The sequence below is a fragment of the Peromyscus maniculatus genome, chromosome 4, assembly GCF_049852395.1.
Source record: "Peromyscus maniculatus bairdii isolate BWxNUB_F1_BW_parent chromosome 4, HU_Pman_BW_mat_3.1, whole genome shotgun sequence".
In the NCBI taxonomy this organism is placed as follows: domain Eukaryota; kingdom Metazoa; phylum Chordata; class Mammalia; order Rodentia; family Cricetidae; genus Peromyscus; species Peromyscus maniculatus.
The window spans coordinates 140506198-140527067 of NC_134855.1; the positions used below are offsets into that span (position 1 = coordinate 140506198).

At 46.1% G+C, this 20870-nt stretch overlaps 1 protein-coding gene across 2 annotated transcripts in view; it reads right to left on the reverse strand.

Annotated features, from left to right (window-relative positions):
* The window catches only part of Arfgef2 (ARF guanine nucleotide exchange factor 2), an 85746-nt gene that overhangs the window by 35975 nt on the left and 28901 nt on the right, over nucleotides 1–20870 (reverse strand). For both annotated transcript variants that reach the window (XM_076571137.1, XM_042276838.2), the window contains exons 7-16: nucleotides 19157–19225; nucleotides 17056–17207; nucleotides 14050–14180; nucleotides 11032–11266; nucleotides 10236–10335; nucleotides 8842–8981; nucleotides 6900–7008; nucleotides 5658–5841; nucleotides 3229–3340; nucleotides 2568–2773 (exon numbers count right to left, since the gene is read on the reverse strand). In XM_076571137.1, the coding sequence (XP_076427252.1) occupies nucleotides 2568–2773; nucleotides 3229–3340; nucleotides 5658–5841; nucleotides 6900–7008; nucleotides 8842–8981; nucleotides 10236–10335; nucleotides 11032–11266; nucleotides 14050–14180; nucleotides 17056–17207; nucleotides 19157–19225 (1438 nt within the window). The remainder of the gene's footprint in view (nucleotides 1–2567; nucleotides 2774–3228; nucleotides 3341–5657; nucleotides 5842–6899; nucleotides 7009–8841; nucleotides 8982–10235; nucleotides 10336–11031; nucleotides 11267–14049; nucleotides 14181–17055; nucleotides 17208–19156; nucleotides 19226–20870) is intronic.

Here is a 20870-nt window from a genome sequence, read left to right on the forward strand (position 1 = left end):
GAATCATCACCAAACAAGAGTTAATAGTCCAGTGTACAAAGGGAGCTAAGCAGCTTCAAGTAATTTTAAAAAAGACTTAAGGAGCATTGTGGGCTAGAGTGACGGCAAACAAGCATGGGATGCCAGGAGATGCTCGCAAGTACCAAGCCTGCTAGAGACCATCCTGGAAGAGTCGATTCCTTACCCTTTACATGCTAGGAGCTCCTTGAATCTCCACTTGAGAGCATCAGCCCTGGCACAGAAGTACCACATAAATTCTTTCTCGGTATTAGTTATTCACTGTTTCCATTACCTATGTGGTACTTAACAGCAGGAGCACAAAGCAAAATATTTATATTGTTTTAAAGCATATGCCTGAGTTCTGACATTTTTGCCTTAGGCAAGGAAAGAAAGACAAAACCATGTGGACATTAAGCCACATGACTTGTGAACTGAAGATGGAAAAACTGGTCTGTACAAACCACCGGAAGAGAGAAATCCCAAGAATAGAGCAAAAGGAGACTGATAGGGCCTGAACACTGACTGGACCAATACAGCAGGGTCTCCAGGCCCATGGAGGACACTCTTAAAGTTAGCAACATACCACTCCATCTTCACATCAAGTTGTCATGTCTGTTAGGTCTGCTCTGCCGACCAGACTACTGTCTCCTGGCCACACACTGGCAGGACTGGGACTGATTAATATGAAAATGGGACTGATCTGAGACAAAACTGAGCAGTTCCCACAGCACACTCACAGTACATTCAGACACTCATAGCTGCACAACGGAGGGAGGCCCTTGAGGCCGAAGACAATTCAGACATCTTGGCTTGACTAGTTATTAGTTGACTAATTTTGGACTGGATTCTCAATCTTTCAGAGCCTCAGTTTCGCACCTGTAACACAGGTCTGCCACATTCAGCATGATGAATAAGAGCAGGGTGTGGTGGTATTCTAATTGTACTGAAATGTGATTTTGATTGTATGTTAATAAATAAAGTTGCCCGGGGGTCAGAGCTATTAGAGCCATAGCAAGAGTGTGGCGGTGGTGGCACACGCCTTTAATCCCATAAGATCTCTGTGTGTTCAGGGATACAGCCAGCATTGGAGACATATGCCTTTAAGACCTAGGGGGCTGTACATTCAGACAGTGACGAGGCAGTCACGTGTTTGGGTTTACAACCAATGAGAAGGCAGAATGACTAGAAAAACGATTTACACACAGGAAATAGCTCTCTTTCGGGAAGCTGGGACAGCAGGAGGAAGGGTGAGATTTTAGCTCTGAGCTCTGACCTCTCCGCTTTCTCTTTTACATTGTTTCTGTGTTTCTTATTTAATAAGATGGTTGGTTACATCTACAGCAGGGATTAATGACACTTAGCCCCTTTCTAAGGTTTGGGTCAGGACACAAAGCAGTGGGTCTCACCAAGCTTCTCTGTACAAACATGTCATTTTATTTTGCTCTCGTGTCCCCCATGCAGCCTGCCTCCTTCTGCAAGGTCACCTGCATTCCATCACGCTTTCTACTGCTCACCCCAGTTAGGACCAAAACTTCTTCCTATAAAAACAGCAACTGACTACTAAGCAACTACAATCAGGGCTGCCGAGACAGCTCAGCAGGCAAAGGTACCTGTGTTGATGAACCGAGTTCAGTTCCCAGCAGGTACCACCTCAGGCAGAAGGAGGAACTGGTCCCAAAGTCGTCCTCTACCCTCCATATCTAAGTCCTGGCACTTGTGTGCCCCTCCATATGCATCACCATGCACACACACACATACAACAAAAAACAAAATTTCAAACACCCAAGATAAAACCAAGTACTTGTAAGGTTTTATAAAGTTACACAGCCACTTCTATAGTTTACTATCAGCATGTAATCAACAAACCCTCTGAGTTCCACACTATGCTAGCTGTTGGTTAGAGAAGAGGTACCACTCTCAAGTGAAGGAAGATTTGACCTTAGCTCTGTGAGCTGCTCCCTTCAATGCTGGATGTTGAACCCAAGGCCCTATGCAGCCAAGCAAGTGCTCTACCACTGAGCTCTATCCTCAGCCCTTGTTTCTGTTTTCAGACAAGGTAGCTTAGGGCCGCCGCCGCCACCTTTGCCTCACTTCCCTTGTCTCTACCTCTTCAGTGTCAGCATGCCCGGCTAGCCAGGCGCTCTTAGGCAAGTTACTTAACCTCTCTGGTCCCCACCTCCTTGTCTGTGGTATAGGAACACAGTAAGATTGCTGCAAATTTCTGTCCTCTCCCCACCCCCGCCCCTCCCACTCGTCTCCCCGCCCCCCTTACTGGGACCCAACCCAGGGCGGGCTCCATGAATGCTTTGCTCACCCTCTTCCACTGAACTCCATCTCCGTCTGTGCTTTTGGTTCTCTTATTTCCTTTCAACCTGGTACCTGGAATGGAACCCAGGGCTCCATACATGCTGAGCAAGGGCTCATTACCGACCTCTGCCTGCTGAGCAGAGCCTGACTCTTCCTGAACGGACACGTTAGTGTCTTAGCAGAACTGCAATGATTAAACCCGAACCTCAAGTCAAGATAAGTGTCCACAAGAAGGAAGAAGTAGCTGCCACAGCGCTCACCCTTGGTTACACTCTATGTATCGTGCGGCAAACTTCTCCATTAACCGGTCAATCTTCTGTGCTTCCCCAGGCAGGCGGAAGCCTTCCAGGAATGTCCTCAGGGCTGAGACGAACTCTTTTTCACAGAAGTCCAGTTGGTCCACATAGGCATACATCACCTCTTTGTTGAACCTCGTGCTATCACCCAGAAATTCGCCCACCTGGGTCTGAAACACACAGATGCACTCCCATCTAGGAACTGTTGGGGGGGTGGCGGTGGCTGGAACACAAAGGTCCTCAAGTGCCCACAGCAGCTGACTGCTGGGGAGCAGGGAAAGACTGCCCCTGCTTCCATATGGAGGACAGCTTGTCAGAGAGAGGGGAAGAGGAGGAGAACCATGAGGCTTAAAGATGGAGGGGCAAGAGACATACTCAGCCGGAGAAGAACTTCTAGTAGTCAAGGGCCACTTTGGACTCTGACACTGGCCCCCAAACAAGCAACTGTGGGTCAAAGCAGAGCCTGTTCTCATCAAGGAACGCTATACAGTGCCAGAGGAGAGCAAGACCACAGGAGGCAGGGTGCAAAGCAGTTTGCACTCAGGGCCATCCAAGCTGGAGGTATAAGTCAGTGAGATGCAACACCAGCCCACAGGGCCACATGCTGTGCCAAGCCCCGACTTACAGAATCCAGCCGCTCCTCCTGGTGCAGAAACTGAGCGATGTCCTCTACGTCTGTTCCCAGCATGCCTTGCTCTTGGAGAAACTGGATTCCCCGCTTGGGCTTCTTATTGAAGCTATATCAAGAGGAGAGGAGACAGAACACAGGTGGTTGACTTCAATCTCTGGAACAGAGAGAAAGCTAGCAGCGATAAAGCAACTGTCCCACAGCATTCCTAAATTCTACCATCAAGTTTTTTCATATTTGTTTATTAATTACTTATTCACGTGTGTGCACATGTGATCAAGTATGGACTTGGTCCTCTACAACCTTTTATCATCTAGCTTGATGGCAAGCACCTTCACCCACTCAGCCATCTCAACAGCCCTGTTCTGGTTTTGTTTTAGTTTTTTTTGAAACAGGATCTCACTTTGCAGCCCAGGCTGGCTTCCATTTCACAGAAATCCACCTGCCTCTGCCTCAAGAGTGCTGGGATTAAAGGCGTGTGTCACTACACTTGGTCTTGTATTTTGTTTTTTGAGACAAGGTCCTCAATATACCACCCAAGTTGGCCTTGACCCCATGGAAACCCTCCTGTCTAAGCTTCCCAAGTACCAAGACCACAGTGAACCACCACACCTTAGCAGCTCTTAATTTTTCACCCTGCAATTGCAGACCAAGTCACTCTCCCATGTTTAACAGAACCCTGGGCACTGAGCTGGGCACAGAGCCATCAGGAATACAGGACAGTAGTAACACAAAGTTCAAGCCACTGGTGAGACAGCAGCAAGTATGGGGACTTCTGACTCGATAAGGTGTGCTCCTCCTGCCTTCTCCCCCTTCTTCTGGCATCTACATGTGATGGCTAATGCTGCTGTAGCCCAACATCATGGATGAGTCACAGATGCCCAGAAGACCCATCATAACAGCCGCAAACTGTCACTCTGGCCCGCCCATCCTTTGCTAAGTAGGTACTAGACATTTACTTTATGCTTTTTAGTAAGGAGAGGCAAACTAACTAATGGATAAGTTCATTTTGCCAAGTCCTGCACGGGAGAGGGACAAACACAAATAGGCAAGGGCCATGAAGACACACATGGAAATGACAGGGAAAACTGGACTGATTTGGTCAGCATGGCTATGGGAGGCCTCGCCAAAGAAGAAGAAATAGTGCCCCATGTCTGAGGGATTAAAACGAACAAAGAGCACTAAGAGAACAAGGAGAGCTCTTCACCATGGTGACCAGGGGACTAAAAAACAGGCCATGTGTGCCAGTGTGCTGTCAGGAGATGAGGAGAGGGAGGGTGGGAGGCCCAAGCAGGATCAGCTCCTGGCACACGACAGGAAGCAAGGGAGGGTGAGGCTTACGTTATGTTTTCAAGTTCAACTATCCCACCACTTGTTCTCTTTGCAGTGAAGTCACTAACAACTGTTATTTTAGTTGCCATGGGGAAAACAAAGCACCCCACGGATCACCGGTGAGGCAGGAACACAGAGCTCAGCACTTGCATCCGAAGCCTGAGTGCTTCGCTTCAACTGTTAAAGGGCACTTGCTCATTCAAAAGCACCCAGCACAGAAGATGACGTGCTGAAGTGCATAAGAGACTAGGAAGAAACAAAGAGTGGGCGATCACCACAGGATGGCGTCACCGCGATGTGGAGCATGTTCTTACGTTTCAAACGTGTGACTAAGAATGGTGATGCTATAAACTCAAATGGTTCAGAAAAACCTACACAAGGCTAAAGCAAACACAGTGAACCCTGAGCTCTGCTCAGGGAATAGACAGCGGGCTTCTTCCAGGTGCTTTTGGCTGGTTTCATTGTCATTTTTTGAGATTTTATTTATTGTTATTTTATGTGTATGAGGTTTTGCCTGCATGTTTGACTGCAAGCCATGTTATGTCTGCAAGCCACGTGTGTGTAGTTTCCCTCAAAGGCCAGAAGAGGGCATTAGACCCTCTGGGATGAGAGTTAACAGATGGTTGTGAGCTGCCACATAAGTGTGAACACTGAACCTGGGTCCTCTGGAAGAACAGCTAGTGCTCCTAACCAATGAGCCATCTCTCCAGCCCGTTTGGTTTTTGGTGGCTTTGTTTTCTCCGAGTTTACAATGTAGCCCAATCTAGTCTTGAACTCAACTCAAAACTATCCTCCTGCCTCAGCCTCTAAGGGGCTAGGATTACAGGCCTAAGCCACTATACCTGGCTTTTTTCTAAGGTGGGTTTTGTTATCAGAAAAGGAAGAAATCAGGCCTGAGCTGTACAGAGGCTCCTCCATACACAGCCTGTCTCCTCCTCTCATGTTCCCATGCTCTCCCCATGCCTGGTAGCCAGTAGGCCCCATCACAGGTATTTCCCTGCAGGAGTCAGCCTCCAGGTTCTAGAGAAGAGGAAGCTTCTTCTAGAGGAAGCCAAAAGCCCTGAGAGACGGCACAGCCCAGCAGCCACACTCACAGCTCGATGCCATGCTCAATGATTTCCTTCTGTTGTTTGATGACCTCAAACTGCTCTGGGTCATCCTGAATGGTTGTCTGGGTTCCCGAGGACACTGTGGACTCCACTGATGTCACACTACACCGTCTTGCCATGTCAAGGCCTTTTCCATCTCCCATTTCCTGATCTGGGAGCCGCTCCTGACCTGCAGTGACATAAAAGCCAAACCAACTAAGCAGATGGAACTAGTGTGGCTGAGCAAGCTTTGGCTTCAGCACCCCTTCGTCAGACCTACCAGAGGTTTGCGTCCAAAGGGGCACAGGTGCCAAGCCTATCACTTTAAATACTTTCCTCAGCATCACACAGAAATTAGTTAACATAGAACTCAAACTAATTCTAAAATTCACAAGTAAAGAAAATGCAAAAGCAAGACACTTGATAAAAAACATACGGACTTGCCTTAACAAAATCCAAATTTCCACCACTCTACATAATTCACAAATATGGTGTCTACGTAAGCATGGACAAACAAACGAAAGAGAACAGGAAGATTCAGCAAAATTCTCTGGACCCATGCCTGACTCGGGGTAGTGGCAGGAGCGAGGCCAGGAACGGAGGTCCAGCAGGGCCAGGTCACAGCACACAAGGGAAGCCTGCAATGTCTTCACGAAACTCCAGCTCCAGAGACTGACGCCTCTGCTGGGCTTCTTGGGCACCTGCACTGTGTGCACATACTCAGACACAGACACACATATACATAATTTTTTTAAATAGGGCTGGAGAGATGGCTCGGCAGTTAAGAGCACTTACTGCTCTTCCAGAGGACCCAAGTTTGAGTCTCACATCAAATAGCTCACTCCAGTTCAGGGGATCTGGCCTCCTCGGGCACCCCCACACATATGGCATACACACATGGAAAACAAAAATAAAACCTTAAAAATAAATAAATGAAATCAATCCTTCTGGCTGAGCAGCTCAGTGGTAAATCACTTTACTAGTATGCATGAGGCTCTAGGTTCAATCTTCAGTACTACAAAACACAAAAAGCCTTTCTCCTATAAGTGCTTCTGTCAGAGTATCTTCTCAGAGCTGCAGGAAAATCAATGAACACCCCCAACCTTCCAGATGTATTAAAAAACACAAGCTTTACAGTAACTGCAGGTATTAGGAAACACAACAACTCTTTGGCACAATTCCAGCATAACCTATCCCACAGCGGTAAGCTGCATCTGAAGGGAGGAGTCACTCACGTTGCTCACTCACCCAGGGTGGCCTGGTGGTTGGGATTCACATACAGATCCTTGCTCCATTCCACCATGCACTTGAGAATGGACACAAGACACTCTAGGCCTTTCTTCCTCAGACTGAGCTCCTAGAGGCCCAAAGTGAAAAGTACAGAGTCTTAACATACTTTACAATGAGCATTCTTGGGCTCTTGGGCAGTCCTGTGAGGCTTCTAGGTAATCACTAACAATCAGTACTACTACAGACAAAACCCAGGGAACTATTAACAACTGACATGTGTTAATGGCACATCAAAAACCCTAGTCATCACTAATAGTGTCATCACTGTAAGCATTCAAATATGACCTGTGTGACTTTATAAGTGCAAAGGGTTAGCTGTATCTTCTTAAAATTGTCTCTGTGTGCATGCATGAATATGTACATATGTGCACACCTGTGGATACCAGAAGACAATTCGAGTATCATTCTCAGAAATGCCATTCACCTCCTTTGGATCTCTCATTAGCCTGTAGCTCTAGACTAGCTGGTCAGCAAACTCCAGGATCCACCTGTCTCCACCTCCATAGCATACCGGGGTTATAACTGCATGACATCACAACCAGCTTTGTACATGAAGTCTGGGGATCAAACACAGGTCTTCATGCTTTCCAGGCAAGCACTTTACCAACTGCGCTATCTTACCAGCCCCATTAACTGAAGGGCTGGAGAGATGGCTAAGTAGTTAAGAGTATCTGCTGTACAATCACGAGAACCAGAGTTTGGACCTCAGCACCCAATAACAAGCTGGGTGACCAGCTCATGCCTGAAACCCTGGCTTTGTTAGGGGCAAGACAAGAGGCTTGGGGGAGATGCTGGCTTCCTGCCTAGCCAAAAAAAATAAGAGCTCCAGCTTCAGGGAGACCCTACCTCAAAGGAACAGGCAGAGTGTGATGAAGGTAGGCACGCAGGCACGCAGGCAGGCATGCTGGCTGGCTCTATTCATTGCTTGTGGAATGAAATACTATCAAGTAAAATAAAATCTCATATTTTAAATAACAAAGTATTAACCTGTGATCTACAAAAAGTCAATTATTTAGTACATGAATAATTCTGGATAGAACACATACCCTAAATATCGACAACTGTATTTCATTTTAAGGTACACTACAGATAAATAAGAACACAATTTTACGGGCTGGAGAGATGGCTCAGTGGTTAAGAGCACTGACTGCTCTTCCAGAGGTCCTGAGTTCAATTTCCCAGCAACCACATGGTGGCTCACAACCACTTGTAAAGAGATCTGGTGCCCTCTTCTGGCTGCAGGAACACATGTATACTGTATACATAATAAATACATACATACATACATACATACATACATACATACATACATAAATAAAATCTTAAAAACAAAAAAAGGATACAATTTTACTTAAATAGGGTTTTTGGTTTTTGAGACAGGGTCTCAATATATAGGCCAGGCCTGCTTGGCAATGCTGAGCCTCCTGCCTCAGCATCCTGAGTGCTGGAATTACAGGCCTGTGCCACCACACCTGCTACACAAGTAGAATTTCTTACACTTAAAAAACGAACACAAGTTATAGATGATCTCAAAAAAAAAAAAAAAAAAGCTACTACTTTAGACTCACAACACTTTAGGTGGCACAAATCTTCCTGTGGCCCTAAGGACATAAGGCTCTGGCCTTCCCACAGGAAAAAGCCCAGATGCCAAGATTCTGCACAGGCCATTCAGGGACTGAGAACTGCCTTTCCCTGAGGGCACTATAATGGGGCAGTCTCCTCTGCAGTGTATCACCTGACAACTCTCTCCTTCACTGTCATTTCACGACAACAGAAGCTGGGTGTCTGTGTTCTGCTCCCTAAGGTAGCCGCAAACCCAGGACAGCCGTCTGATGGCACTTCACGATGCTTATCTCAATGAGCAAACTTTACAGACAACCATGCACCTTGGTGTTTTTACCTGTAGAGGCGTCATCCCCAGCTCATGTCCACTTCTTCCCTGAGCGATTTTGGATAAATCATTTACTAGACGCTCGAAAATGTTAGCAGCATTTAAGTCACAGTCATAGTTGACATAAATATCCACAACACACTGGGCATCTTGGAAAATAACATACACATATTAGAAATCTGAATCGAAGGTAAACGATACATTTTTTAATGTTTAATGTCATTTTTCAATATTGTCAGGATGGGTATTGAACCCAAGGCTTTATGCATACTGTACAAGAACTCTACCACTAAGCCTAGTTATTCTTTCTTTGCTAAAAATATACTCTGAAACTTTTGTCTGAGGTGCTCACACCTTACACAGGAAATATGTCAGAAGCATGGGGTAGGGTAGTCTACTGATCTTAGACCTGCCCACTTCTGTACTACCTGCTCCCAGGCACTCTGTTTCACCTTGTAAACGTTCAGTTTCCTCATAAGAAAAGGGGCTAAAAGGGCTAGGTTGAGGAGTCACTCAGAGGTAGTGTTTGCCTATCTGCAGAGCCCTAGAATGGCAAACGAGCCATTTAAATGTGCAGAAGCACCAAAACCAATCTGCCATGATCAGTAAGTTCCTGGGATTTGTAAGACTTGGAGCTAACATCTAAAGTCCTGGCACACCAGCTTGAGACAGTTATCCTCTACAAGAGAGGTGAGGTGGGCCTTTCTTGGTCAGTGTGAATGAACCCCCCCTTTCTTTTTTTAAGATTAAAAAGTATATATTTTGCTGGTGGTAGTGGCATATATGCCTTTAATCCCGGCACTCAGGAAGCAGAGGCAGGTGGATCTCTGAATTCAAGCCCAGCCTGGTCTACAGAGTGAGTTCCAGGACAGCCAGGGCTACACAGAGAAAACCTGTCTTGGAAACCCCCACCCCAAAATATATTTTTTTATTCATATTTTTAAAAGTATGTGTAAGCTGGATGTGGTGGTACACACTTTAAACCCCAGCACTAAGGAGGCAGAGGCAAGGGAATCTCTATGAGTTTGAGGCCAGCCTGGGCTATATAAGTAAGACTCTGTCTCAAAAGGGGGAAAAATGTGTATATGTTGGTTTGAAGGTTTATGCACATGAGTGTAGTGCCTAAAGAGGCCAGAAGAGGGTGTCAGATCCCCTGGAGCTAGAGTTACAGGCAGTGGTGAGGCACCTGATGTGGGTGCTGAGAACCAAACTTGGGTCCTCTATAAGAGCAGGAAGGGCTCTTCACAGCTGAGCCATCACTCCAGCCCTGTGAATGGACTCTTTAATGAAAGGATTTTCTCAATCATTTATTAAAACACTACAAAGAGGAACTCAAGATCTTGATTTGCACTTGGCAGACGAAAGCTTCAGAAACTGTTCTGAGTGTCCTCAGGTGAACATACCTGCACAAATCCTCGTCAGGGTCTGAATGACCATCCAGCGGTGCTCGAAAGAACTTGTGGATGTTTCTAGAATGTTCAGGAAAATCTCTTTGAAAAAGACCTGTGTGGCATGAAGACAAGGGAGGAGCAATGAGCAGTCTCCATTTAGTACTCAAGATGCCAACAAATTAGGGCCAGGCAGCTCTTACACTATGGGAGGCAGCCTGGGCAGAGGGCAAAGGGGGGCACACACTTGCTGAGGGACATGGGAGGCCAGCCTAGTTGATGAACAGTTAGCAGGCGCTCTACCCAGAGATGAGGAGCTAGTACAGGGCCCACGTGTATTGTGATTTAAGAAAAACTAGAAATGTATATGTGTGCAATATAATGTTTCAATCTGACAACTAATTCAAATTATTTCAAATAATTTGAGCCCAGACAGACATTGGGGGTGGGGGTGGGGTCTCATCTGAGAACACAGACCATGACCTTGAATCTCTGGTGAACAGAACTTTTCTGACAAGGTCTTTCCCACTCATTCAGAAGTCCCACTAGGAGGCTAGCTAGTAAAGGGTACATTACTATGGTGGCTAGGCCACCAGCAGCTTACTTGCTCGCTTTTTTTGAAGACAGGGTGTCATGTAGCCCAGGCTGGTCCCAAGTGAACTACATAGCCTGGGCTGTCCTTGACCTCCTGACTGCTCTGCTTCTAGCTCATGAGTGCTAGGATTACAGGCATGTGTCATGCCTGACTCACAAGCAGGCTTCTCATCTGGCATTAATGTCCCCAAATAAAAACACTAACTGAAGTATGTACCTCTATCTGCATTTTCAAGTGCATCTTGAAGTTTGAAAGAAGAGTAAGAAAAATAGCAAGTGAGAGCTCGAAGACATCAGGCACTGAGGACACGCCATTCTTGGACAGGGCCACACACAGGTACTGCTTAATAGCAGTGACGAACATCTCGTGGCTCCTGAAGACTGGGCCAGCATTCTGCAGCACAGAGAGCAGCAGCTGCAGGGAAACCACCTTGGAACGCAGCTCATGGGACCTGCAAAGGCAACGACAGTCAGTGGTGGTGTGCTAGTGGGAGGGATGTTAGACAGGAGGTTGCTTTTTGCTTTGTTTTGAGATAGGCTACAGCTGTGTACAGCTGACCTGGCATTTGTGACCCTGCCTCTGCTTGCCAAATATTGGCACAAACCCAAACAGTATGTTTCTTGAAAAGCCTTTGATCTTTTACCAGCTACTGTGTGACGAAGGATGACCTTTAACTCCTGACCTTCCTGCCTCTGCCTCCCAAGGACCGGTATTAGAGGAATGCATAGCATGCCCAGCCAAGCAGAACCTCCTGAGACCAATGATTTGAGAATTAGAAACAGGACCTCTATGCCAATAGGACGAAGGCAGAGAGCGTGAGATGGGTCCCTCAGAACTTGCAGGCCCTCTGAGAACAAGATTGGCCAACTCCTACTCCTTTTTGTCTGTTCCCAACACAAAGTGGATAATAGGCAGAACAAGGTGAGAGTTAATTCTGGAGAGCCAGCTCTAGGCTGGATCCCTGGATGCAATTACTTCACAATATTCTCCTGGAGATTCAGCTCCATACTCTTCGCTCTCCATCTGCCACCAAGACAGGGCTGTGATAACACTATCTACCTCACAGGATCTAGAATCACCTAGGAGATAAGCCTCTGAGCATGACTATGAGGGGTTTAGATTAAGTTAATTAAGGGAAAGACTGACCCTTCATATGGGTGGTGCCATTTCATGGGTGGGGATCCTAGACTGCATAGAAAGGAGGGAGGGGCCAAGCACCAGACCATCATTCTCTACTTCCTGACAGTGGATGCAAAGTGACCAGCCGCCTACTACAGCTCCTGCCGCCATGCCGCAACACCCCCCCACCACGGTGATGAACTGGACCCTCAAACTGTGAGCCACAGTAACTCTTCAGTGTCTTCTGTCAGGACTGTTGTCACAGCAATTAGAAAGTACCCAGGCCGGGGTTCTTCATTCACCAGTCTCACAGACCCCTCACCACTATCCCAAGGCAAGGTGGTTAAGAAACTGAAAATGCACCAGTTACAGCGGTGCACATTTTCAATCCCAGCACTTGGATAGCAGAAGCAGGGGGAATCTCTGTGAGTTAACAGGCCACCCTGGTCTACATAGCAAATTTCAGGCTAGTCAGGGCTACAAGGTGAGACCTGCCTCAAAAAATCAGCAAACAAACAGCAACAATAAAAAAGAGCACTGGGGCCAGTTGTGGTGGCACAAGCCAGTAGTATTTGCTGAAGGAGGCAGAGGCAGGAAGATCACAAGTTCAAGGCCAGCCTGGGCTACACATTTAATTAAAAAAAAAAAAAAAGCCGGGCGGTGGTGGCACACGCCTTTAATCCCAGCACTTGGGAGGCAGAGGCAGGTGGATCTCTGTGAGTTCGAGGTCAGCCTGGTCTACAGAGTGAGTTCCAGGACAGGCATCAAAACTACACAGAGAAACCCTGTCTCGAAAACAAACAAACAAACCCTGGGGAGATGGCTCAGTGGCTGAGCGCACTTGCTGCTTGAAGACTCAGGTTCCATTCCCAGCACCCACACAGCAGCTCACAATCATATGTACCTCCAGTTCCAGGGAAATCTGGCACTCTCTTCTGATTTCCAAGGTTACCAGGCACACACCTGGTATACATACATACATGCAGGCCAAACACTTATACACATAACATAAAATCAATAAATCTTCAGGGCTGGAGAGATGGCTCACAAGTTAAAAGCACTTGTTGCTCTTGCAGGGGATCCAGGTTCAATCCCCAGCACCCGCATGGTGTACATACATGCATACAGCCAAAACATTCATATGTACAAAGTAAAATAGATAAAGCTAAAACAACAATAAAGAGAAATGAATTTTTTTCTAGCTGGATATGGTAGGTAAATTCCTGTAATCCTACTACCTAGGAAGTTGGCGCAGGAGGAGGCTGACATGAACCAGGTCAGCCCCAGTTACACCATGAGAAGCTGTCTCAGAAGGGCAGCTCAGGGAAAGAAGTGGCTCAGTAAGTAAGGGCACCTGCTGCGTGGTGACCTGAGTTCAATCCCTAGAACCCACGCAAAGGTGGAGAGAACTGACTCCACAAAGCTGTATAATGATTTCTGCAAGAGCACAACAGCACATACATCACACACAAACACAGTCATAACAAAGTATGAAAAACGGAACACATTTTCCTAATGGTTGTCACGGTGCTCGACAGGACTGAGGGTTAATGAAGAGCAGTCAGGACAGCACAGCAGAGACTGGACAGTGCACTGCCCTGGACTCAGAACAGCATCCATCTTATTTCACCCGAGTAAAGGACATAAGATCTAAAAGCAGCTTTCTGGCTCTAAAGAAAGCCAGTTTTCTTCTCTTTACAGTACAGACACTGTGGATCAGCTACTTCACTGTGGAGAGACACTAAGCTTAGACACTCGGCTCTGGGGCTTAAATCTCTGTTCAAGGAGCTGAGGTTTCCAACCAGGGCCAGGAATGGAGTCTGTAGGCATCATCTTGTCCCTTCACAGATTCACAAGCAGATTAAGCCCATCAGTCAGTAAAAAGACAGCACGAAGCCCACGCTGTTTTCAACACACAAACCAAGAGGAAATCTGGGTAAGACTCTGGATAGTGGAGGCATGGCAGGGAAGTGAGGTGTGTGCAGGAACTGCTTGGGTCTGGAAAGCTGTGAAACCATCCCACACCAATGCCATAGGAACCAGGGGAGGACAAAATGCAGAACACAAACTCCCCCTTCACAGGCTAGCAGGTGGCCACAGCTGCTGTGAGCTTACTTTGGATCTGGAGGTCCTTCCCCAAGAGGTTTCATGGACAGCTTGCACAGGGAGCGAAACACCAGGAAGGCGTCCTTCTGTAGAATGTGAGAGAACCTAGCAGTCACTTGATGTCCTTGAACATCTGGTTCCTATGGTGAGAAACAAAGGGAAATCCAAGAAGAAAGGGAATTACATCACAGAAACCTACATTCCTGTATTTATTCAATTGGGACATGGGGAGGGGGAGACACAAAATAGATGTCATGGTTGTGTCATCAGAGCAACTGTAAAACCTTGTCATTGACTCTTTAAAGTCTGTGTGAAGCCAGGTATAGACACACACCTGTCATCCCAACATTGGGAATGGAGGCTGAGGATCAGGAGTGCAAGTTCCTCCTGAGCTACACAGAGAGCAGAGTTCAAATGGGGCTGTTTAACAACCTGTCTCATACAAACAAAAAAAAAAAACCAAGCAAACAAAAGAAACAGCCAGGCGGTGGTGGCACCCACCTTTAATCCCAATACTAGGTAGGCAGAGGTACATGGATCTCTATGAGTTCAAGGCTAGTCTGGTCTACAGAGCCAGTTCCAGGACAGCCAAGGATACACAGAGAAACCCTGTCTTGAAAAACAGCAACAACAAAAACCAAAAACCAAAAGAATTCTGAAGCAAAGTGATTGGGAATAAATGACGCATTTCAAAATCAACTTAAAAATATTACATTTTGCCAGGTGTGGTGGCACACACCTTTAATCCCAGCATTGAGAGGCAGAGGCAGGCAGAGCTCTGACTTCAAGGCTAGCCTGATCTACATAGTAAGTTCCACACCAGCCAGGGATATCAGACCCTGCCTCAAAAATTAAGTAATTAATGCCAGGGCGGTGGTGGCGCACGCCTTTAATCCCAGCACTCGGGAGGCAGAGGCAAGCGGATCTCTGTGAGTTCGAGGCCAGCCTGGGCTACCAAGTGAGTTCCAGGAAAGGCACAAAGCTACACAAGAGAAACCCTGTCTCGAAAAACCAAAAAAAAAAAAAGTAAGTAAATAAATATATTTAGGGGATAGAGAGAGAGGTGGCTCATTGGTTAAAAGAATGTGATGCTTTTCCAGAGGACCAGGGCTTGATTCCCAGGACCAACATGAAGGTTCACAACCATCTGTAACTCTAATCCTAGGGAATCTATTCCCTCTTCTGCCCTTCCCAATCACCAGGCCATGTATGTGCTGTTCAGACATTCAGGTAGGAAAAACACTCATACACATATAAATAGACTTAATTACATTTAAGCAAATATTTACAACATATAACAAAGGTCAATATAGCCTTTACACATAGAGATTCTTAGAATCAATAAAGGAAATATAGAAACCCTCCTCCCAAATGAAAACTGGGCAAAAAAAAAAAAAAAAAAAAAAAAAAAAAACATGAGTAAGTAATCACTAAGAAAGCCAAATATAGGGCTGGAGAGATGGCTCAAAGGTTAAGCGCACTGGCTGCTCTTCCAGAGGTCCTGAGTTCAATTCCAAGCAACCAAATGGTGGCCCACAACCATCTATAATGAGATCTGGCATCCTGTTCTGGCCTGCAGGCATACATGCAGGCAGAATACTGTATACATAATAAATAAATGAATGAATGAATGAATGAATGAATGAATGAATGAAAGAGAGAGAGAGAGAGAGAAGAAAAGAAAAAAAAAACAAGCCAAATATAAACTAAACCTAGCTGGATGTGGCATCATATGCCTTTAATGCCAGCACAGGCAGAGGTGGGTGGATCTCTGGGAGTTCCACAAAGTGAGTCCAAGACTGCCAGGGTTGTTACAGAGAAACCCTGTCTTAAAAAACAACAATAAACAAACAAACAAACATTATTACTGGCCATTATGGTGGGATTGTCCTCCTGTCAGAATATAAAGATTCAAATGAATGCTGTCACTCAATTTTAATGAAGGAAGAGAAAATGGCTTTTAAAAGACTAAGCGGGGAAGGGCAGGACCTGAGTAGTGCCTTCCCAGTAGATCAAAGGCTGAAGCTTCCAGATCATCATTTGTCAGGAGCAGCCTTGCTCGCTCGCTCTCTCTCTCTCTCTCTCTCTCTCTCTCTCTCTGTGTGTGTGTGTGTGTGTGTGTGTGTGTGTGTATCCCAGGGTGGCCTGGAACTTGGCACTGCTTCAGCCTCCAAATTGCCTGTTGGGCACGCATTATGTTCAGTTTAAGACATTCCCTCTCTTGCTCTGTGTGTATGTGTATATACACTTTTTAAAACAATTAAATTCAGTTACATTTCACTCTGGACCAGAATCTATCTAACTCATGGTGGACAAGCACTCTGCTTCTGGGATAATTCCACAGTCCAGAGCTTCCAACTCCTGTGACACTGCTTAGAGAAATTTGTCCTTACAAAGAGTGAAGGGCTGAGTGGATGGCTCAGTGGGTGAGGTCATGCACACAAGCATGAGGACCTGAGTTCAAAGCTGCAGCACTCACATGAAAGTCAGGTATGATAGCATGTGTCTGTAATGCTGATGTTGAGAGGTGTAGACAAGTAGATCCTGGGCTTGCTAACCAGCCAGTCTAGCCAATCACTGAGTTCCAGATTTAGTTAGAAACTCTGTCTCAAAAAAAAGGTAGAAAACAACAGAGAAAGATACCCAGCATTGACTTCTGGCCTCCACATAAGCACAGGCAAGAACATGTGCACATATGCATATCACACACACACACACACACACACACACACACACACACACACACACACACACACACAGAATTAGGGATATTTATGCATATAAGAGGCAGAGGAAGACAGATCTCTGTGAGTGTGAGGCTAGCCTAGCTACACAGTGAGACTTGGTAGCGATGGTGTATATAACCAACATAGGAAAGGTAACGCTGCTTTACAGAGTGCATGGCCCTCTTGCACAGCCACCTCTCTGACAGAGCTCTTATTCTGCATCTTCTAAAAGCCTGCAAACGGAAGGGTGGCCACGCGGGATACGGGATGCGCGATGGCAAGGACATACCAGGTTATCTGCTGAGGACAGCGACTGCCTGTCGTCGGCTATGCCATTGGTCTGCGAGTTCTCATCAACCCCTGGCTGAACAGCGTAGTCCTGGCACTCCAGGGCACCCACGACTCGGTCGGGCTCCGTAAGACCATGTTTCTCTGCTGCTTCTGAAGACATAAGTGCAAAGTCATTGTCCAGTGAGCGTACCCCAGAAGGCTGCTGAACCAGACAGCACGTGCTCACACTCAGTACCACGTGTCCCTTCTTCCCCAGCCCCCCACAACACAGCGGTGCTTAAGCTTCCTGCCTGACTCTCATCTACAGGCTCACTGTCAGGGCCACAGCAGTGCATAACTCCCCGAAGGGGTTCACTCACAACCCCTGCAAAGCCATGGATGCAACAGCCCTGACCACCCCTCCACTTCTGAAAAAGACTAGAAGTAGCAAAACATGAAAACAAAGATTTTATTTAAAGGGTCAGGGTTAGTAACACAAGAATTAAGACACAGTTTAAAAGAACGAAAACCAAAAAAACTTAGTCACAAGGAAAAAACAGACCTGAGCTTCCTGGAAGCCATGTGAAAAATAGAAATTACACAAATTTCATCATTCATGAAAACATAGCTGATACCAAGCAAAACAATGAATATGAGAGGAATCTGTTACATATTTCTTCATATATGCATGGGACACTGAGGAACTTAATAAGCAGTCTTAAAATATGTTTTTTTGTTTTGTTTTTGTTTTTCGAGACAGGGTTTCTCTGTGTAACAGCCCTAGCTGTCCTGAACTCGCTCTGTAGACCAGGCTGGCCTCAGAGACCCACCTGCCTGTGCCTCCTAAGTGCTGAGATTAAAGGCATGTGCCATCATACGCGGTTTCAAAATGTTTTTCTAAATAGAAAATATTTTAAAATTATATTTATTTATTGTGTGTAGGGGGAGAGACAGAGGACAACTTGTGGGAGTCAGCCTCTCCTTCCACTATGTGGGTCTCAGGGACTTCACCTAAGTCCTCAGGCTTGGTGGTGATACAGCTTCCCCTGCTAAGGGATCTCAATGGCCAGCCAGTTTTATAAAACATCTATTTACTTGACATGTTATTGACCCAGTGCTGCTACATGCTAGGCTGAGGTGTGAGGGGCAAGCACGGACTATGACAGATGGCAGGGCTACTGCTGCTCTTTAAAGGCCTTGCTACAGAGCTAAATAAGTGCTGGGCTCTCTGGAAGAGCTTGGCTGCACTCTCATTAACAAAATGAAGGCTCAGAGATGTGGCTTTCCAACTATGACATCAGACTGGGATGTAACTCAGTGGGACTGTGGCATGTGTAAGGCCCTGGATTCAATGTCCAGCCTGGAACTCACTATGGGTTCTCCTGCCTCAGTCTCCTAAGTGTGGAGGATAGGCATGGGCCACAACACTCCTATAGAAATGAATGTAAACCATGTCTCAGTGTGGACACATACATATAAAGAACTCCCGACATTTTATTAAAAGGAATGAACATTTCCATGCCTCACATACTCAACTACATAATCATTTGTGTTCTACTATGTATTTGATTTAAAAAATGATGATTGCAACCTGCTACCATTTTTTAAAAATTTCTTGCCCAATTAACAGCACTGGAACGGTGTTCAACATGCAGCCACTGACTGAGTTTGGGGCAAAGACAAAAGAAACAGCATCAAGGCTAGCGCATATAAGCTGACCAGCACTGAGCGCACCATGAGAGGTGGGACTGGAGGCTCCCAATGAGCACCACTTCCCTGTGGTGCTAACACTCACTGCGGTGTGGACTGCACACATAAACATCTGCCTTGATATCTTAGCAGCTCTGATGCAGAAGACACATGGAGTGGACCCCTCTGTCTCCAGGTAGATAGAGCATCTAATACTGCCACTATAGACTATGGTTCCTCACCTCAACCTAGATAGAACAGAACCAATTACTGTGACCAGATCACAGCTGGTGCCAAGTGCAGGCTGGGAGGCAGCAGCATCTCAGTTTCCAAGCGCTCCATGAGTTCACTGAGGAGAACCCCTAACCAGATGCTTCCTGAGGGGCTCCACGAAGGAGAAGGCGTGAGGAAAGGCAGGGCTGTCCACTCACCTTTCACAACAGATGTGACCACATCCTCTAAGATGTCCTTCACCACCTCCTGGGCTCCTTCATCAGTGCCTGCTTACACCCCAAACACGAACACACACAGGGTGTTTCCAGGGAAAAGAAAGGAAGGAGGAGATTATGGCAATGGCCTTCTAGAGTTCCGCTCTAGAGGGCAGAGGTGCAAATGTGTTCCTTCCACCACCAAATCTGCAAGCAGTGAGGACCCCCTCAGATGCAGAACTCAAGGGAAGGATCTGCTAGGATTTCAAGTCTCACTCTCAGCAGCACTGAAACCCTGGCCTGACCCCTTCTCCTTCCTAAGACCCAGCTGCTCAGCCCAAGCCACCCCATCCCGAACCCTGAGCAAGAGCTGCTCTGCATCCTGGCAGAACTAAGGATGGGCTTCTCTGTGCCTGCACCAAGCTCCTGACCATGGAGCTCTGGCGAGTGCCATGTTGGGCTCCCTGAGTCAAGCCTGCCTAGAATTCAGCATGAGCTTTCTAACCTACACTTGAGGACTAACTACATTTCAGATGAAATTATTCTGCCAAATGGTAAGAGGTCCAACATCTCTAACTATTAATTGCTTATTTTTTTAGAAAATTAGTCCCAGAGAAGAGCTTATGGATGGAACAAGCTCCAACTAGATATGTGGAAGTGACATCAGAGGTTAGAAAACACTGCACTGAGCAAAAGGCACCAATCATCTTGAATGAGCAACACCAAAGAGTGGGAGAGCGCTTGCCTCAGGGAGGACTCAGTCCACTGTCACTTCTGCCAGAGCTGGCTTGGTCTGAGGTTCTGGGGAACAGTGCTAAGTATTTTCATTTTCAGCTGTCACTGAACACCCATAACCAAATCCACTCGAGTGAGATAACTGACATCATATCCTTTTCTTGGAGAGCAAAAAAGAACCTGAATGAAAACTGAGAAATGACCCAACCACAACCAAAATCTTCTAAATTCATTTCTTTACCTCAAAACCATGATTTAAACTGGATTACAGTTCCCCAAATCTCTGAGTTTTTACAGCATCCTTCATGACCTTTGCCCCATTGATGCTCCACTTATATCATCACACATGTAACAGCATTCAATTTACCTTAAACAATAAATCCCACAAATATCAATGTAAAAGGTGCTAATTATACTGTAGCAATACATGTTAAAGTAAGTCTGTAACTACTAAAATACAAATTGCTCACTTACCAGTCATATAATCATCTATACCATGATCTGTAAACATTAAGGCTAGATATTTCAGAACTGGCTTTTCCCCTTTCTGGCACTGAGGATTGAACCAGGGCCTCACATATTGGACAAATGCTCTACCATGGAGCTCCACTCCAGCCCATGACTAGGTATTTCTAAGTTCCTATTTAGTTCCAACACACTGATGCAATGACTTCATAAAATTATGCTGATCATTTCTAATCTGTGCTGTCTGCTTCACAGTACCCTGTTCAAATTCAACACCCAAGAGACATGGAGGTGTGTTATTAGAGGCGTGATATTAGAGGCTCGGGTGGCTCAGTGTGACCAAAGGCCATAAAGTGATGGCTGACATAAGCAGGCTTGCAGGTGTGTGTTGTTTAGCTGCGAACTGCTCATAAAACTTTGAATCAGCTGCTAATAATTGTTAACTGAAAGACTGCTCAGTAAGTAACACATCTGGCTTCTATTAAGTGCTAGAGAGCTCCACTAGAATCCACAAAGA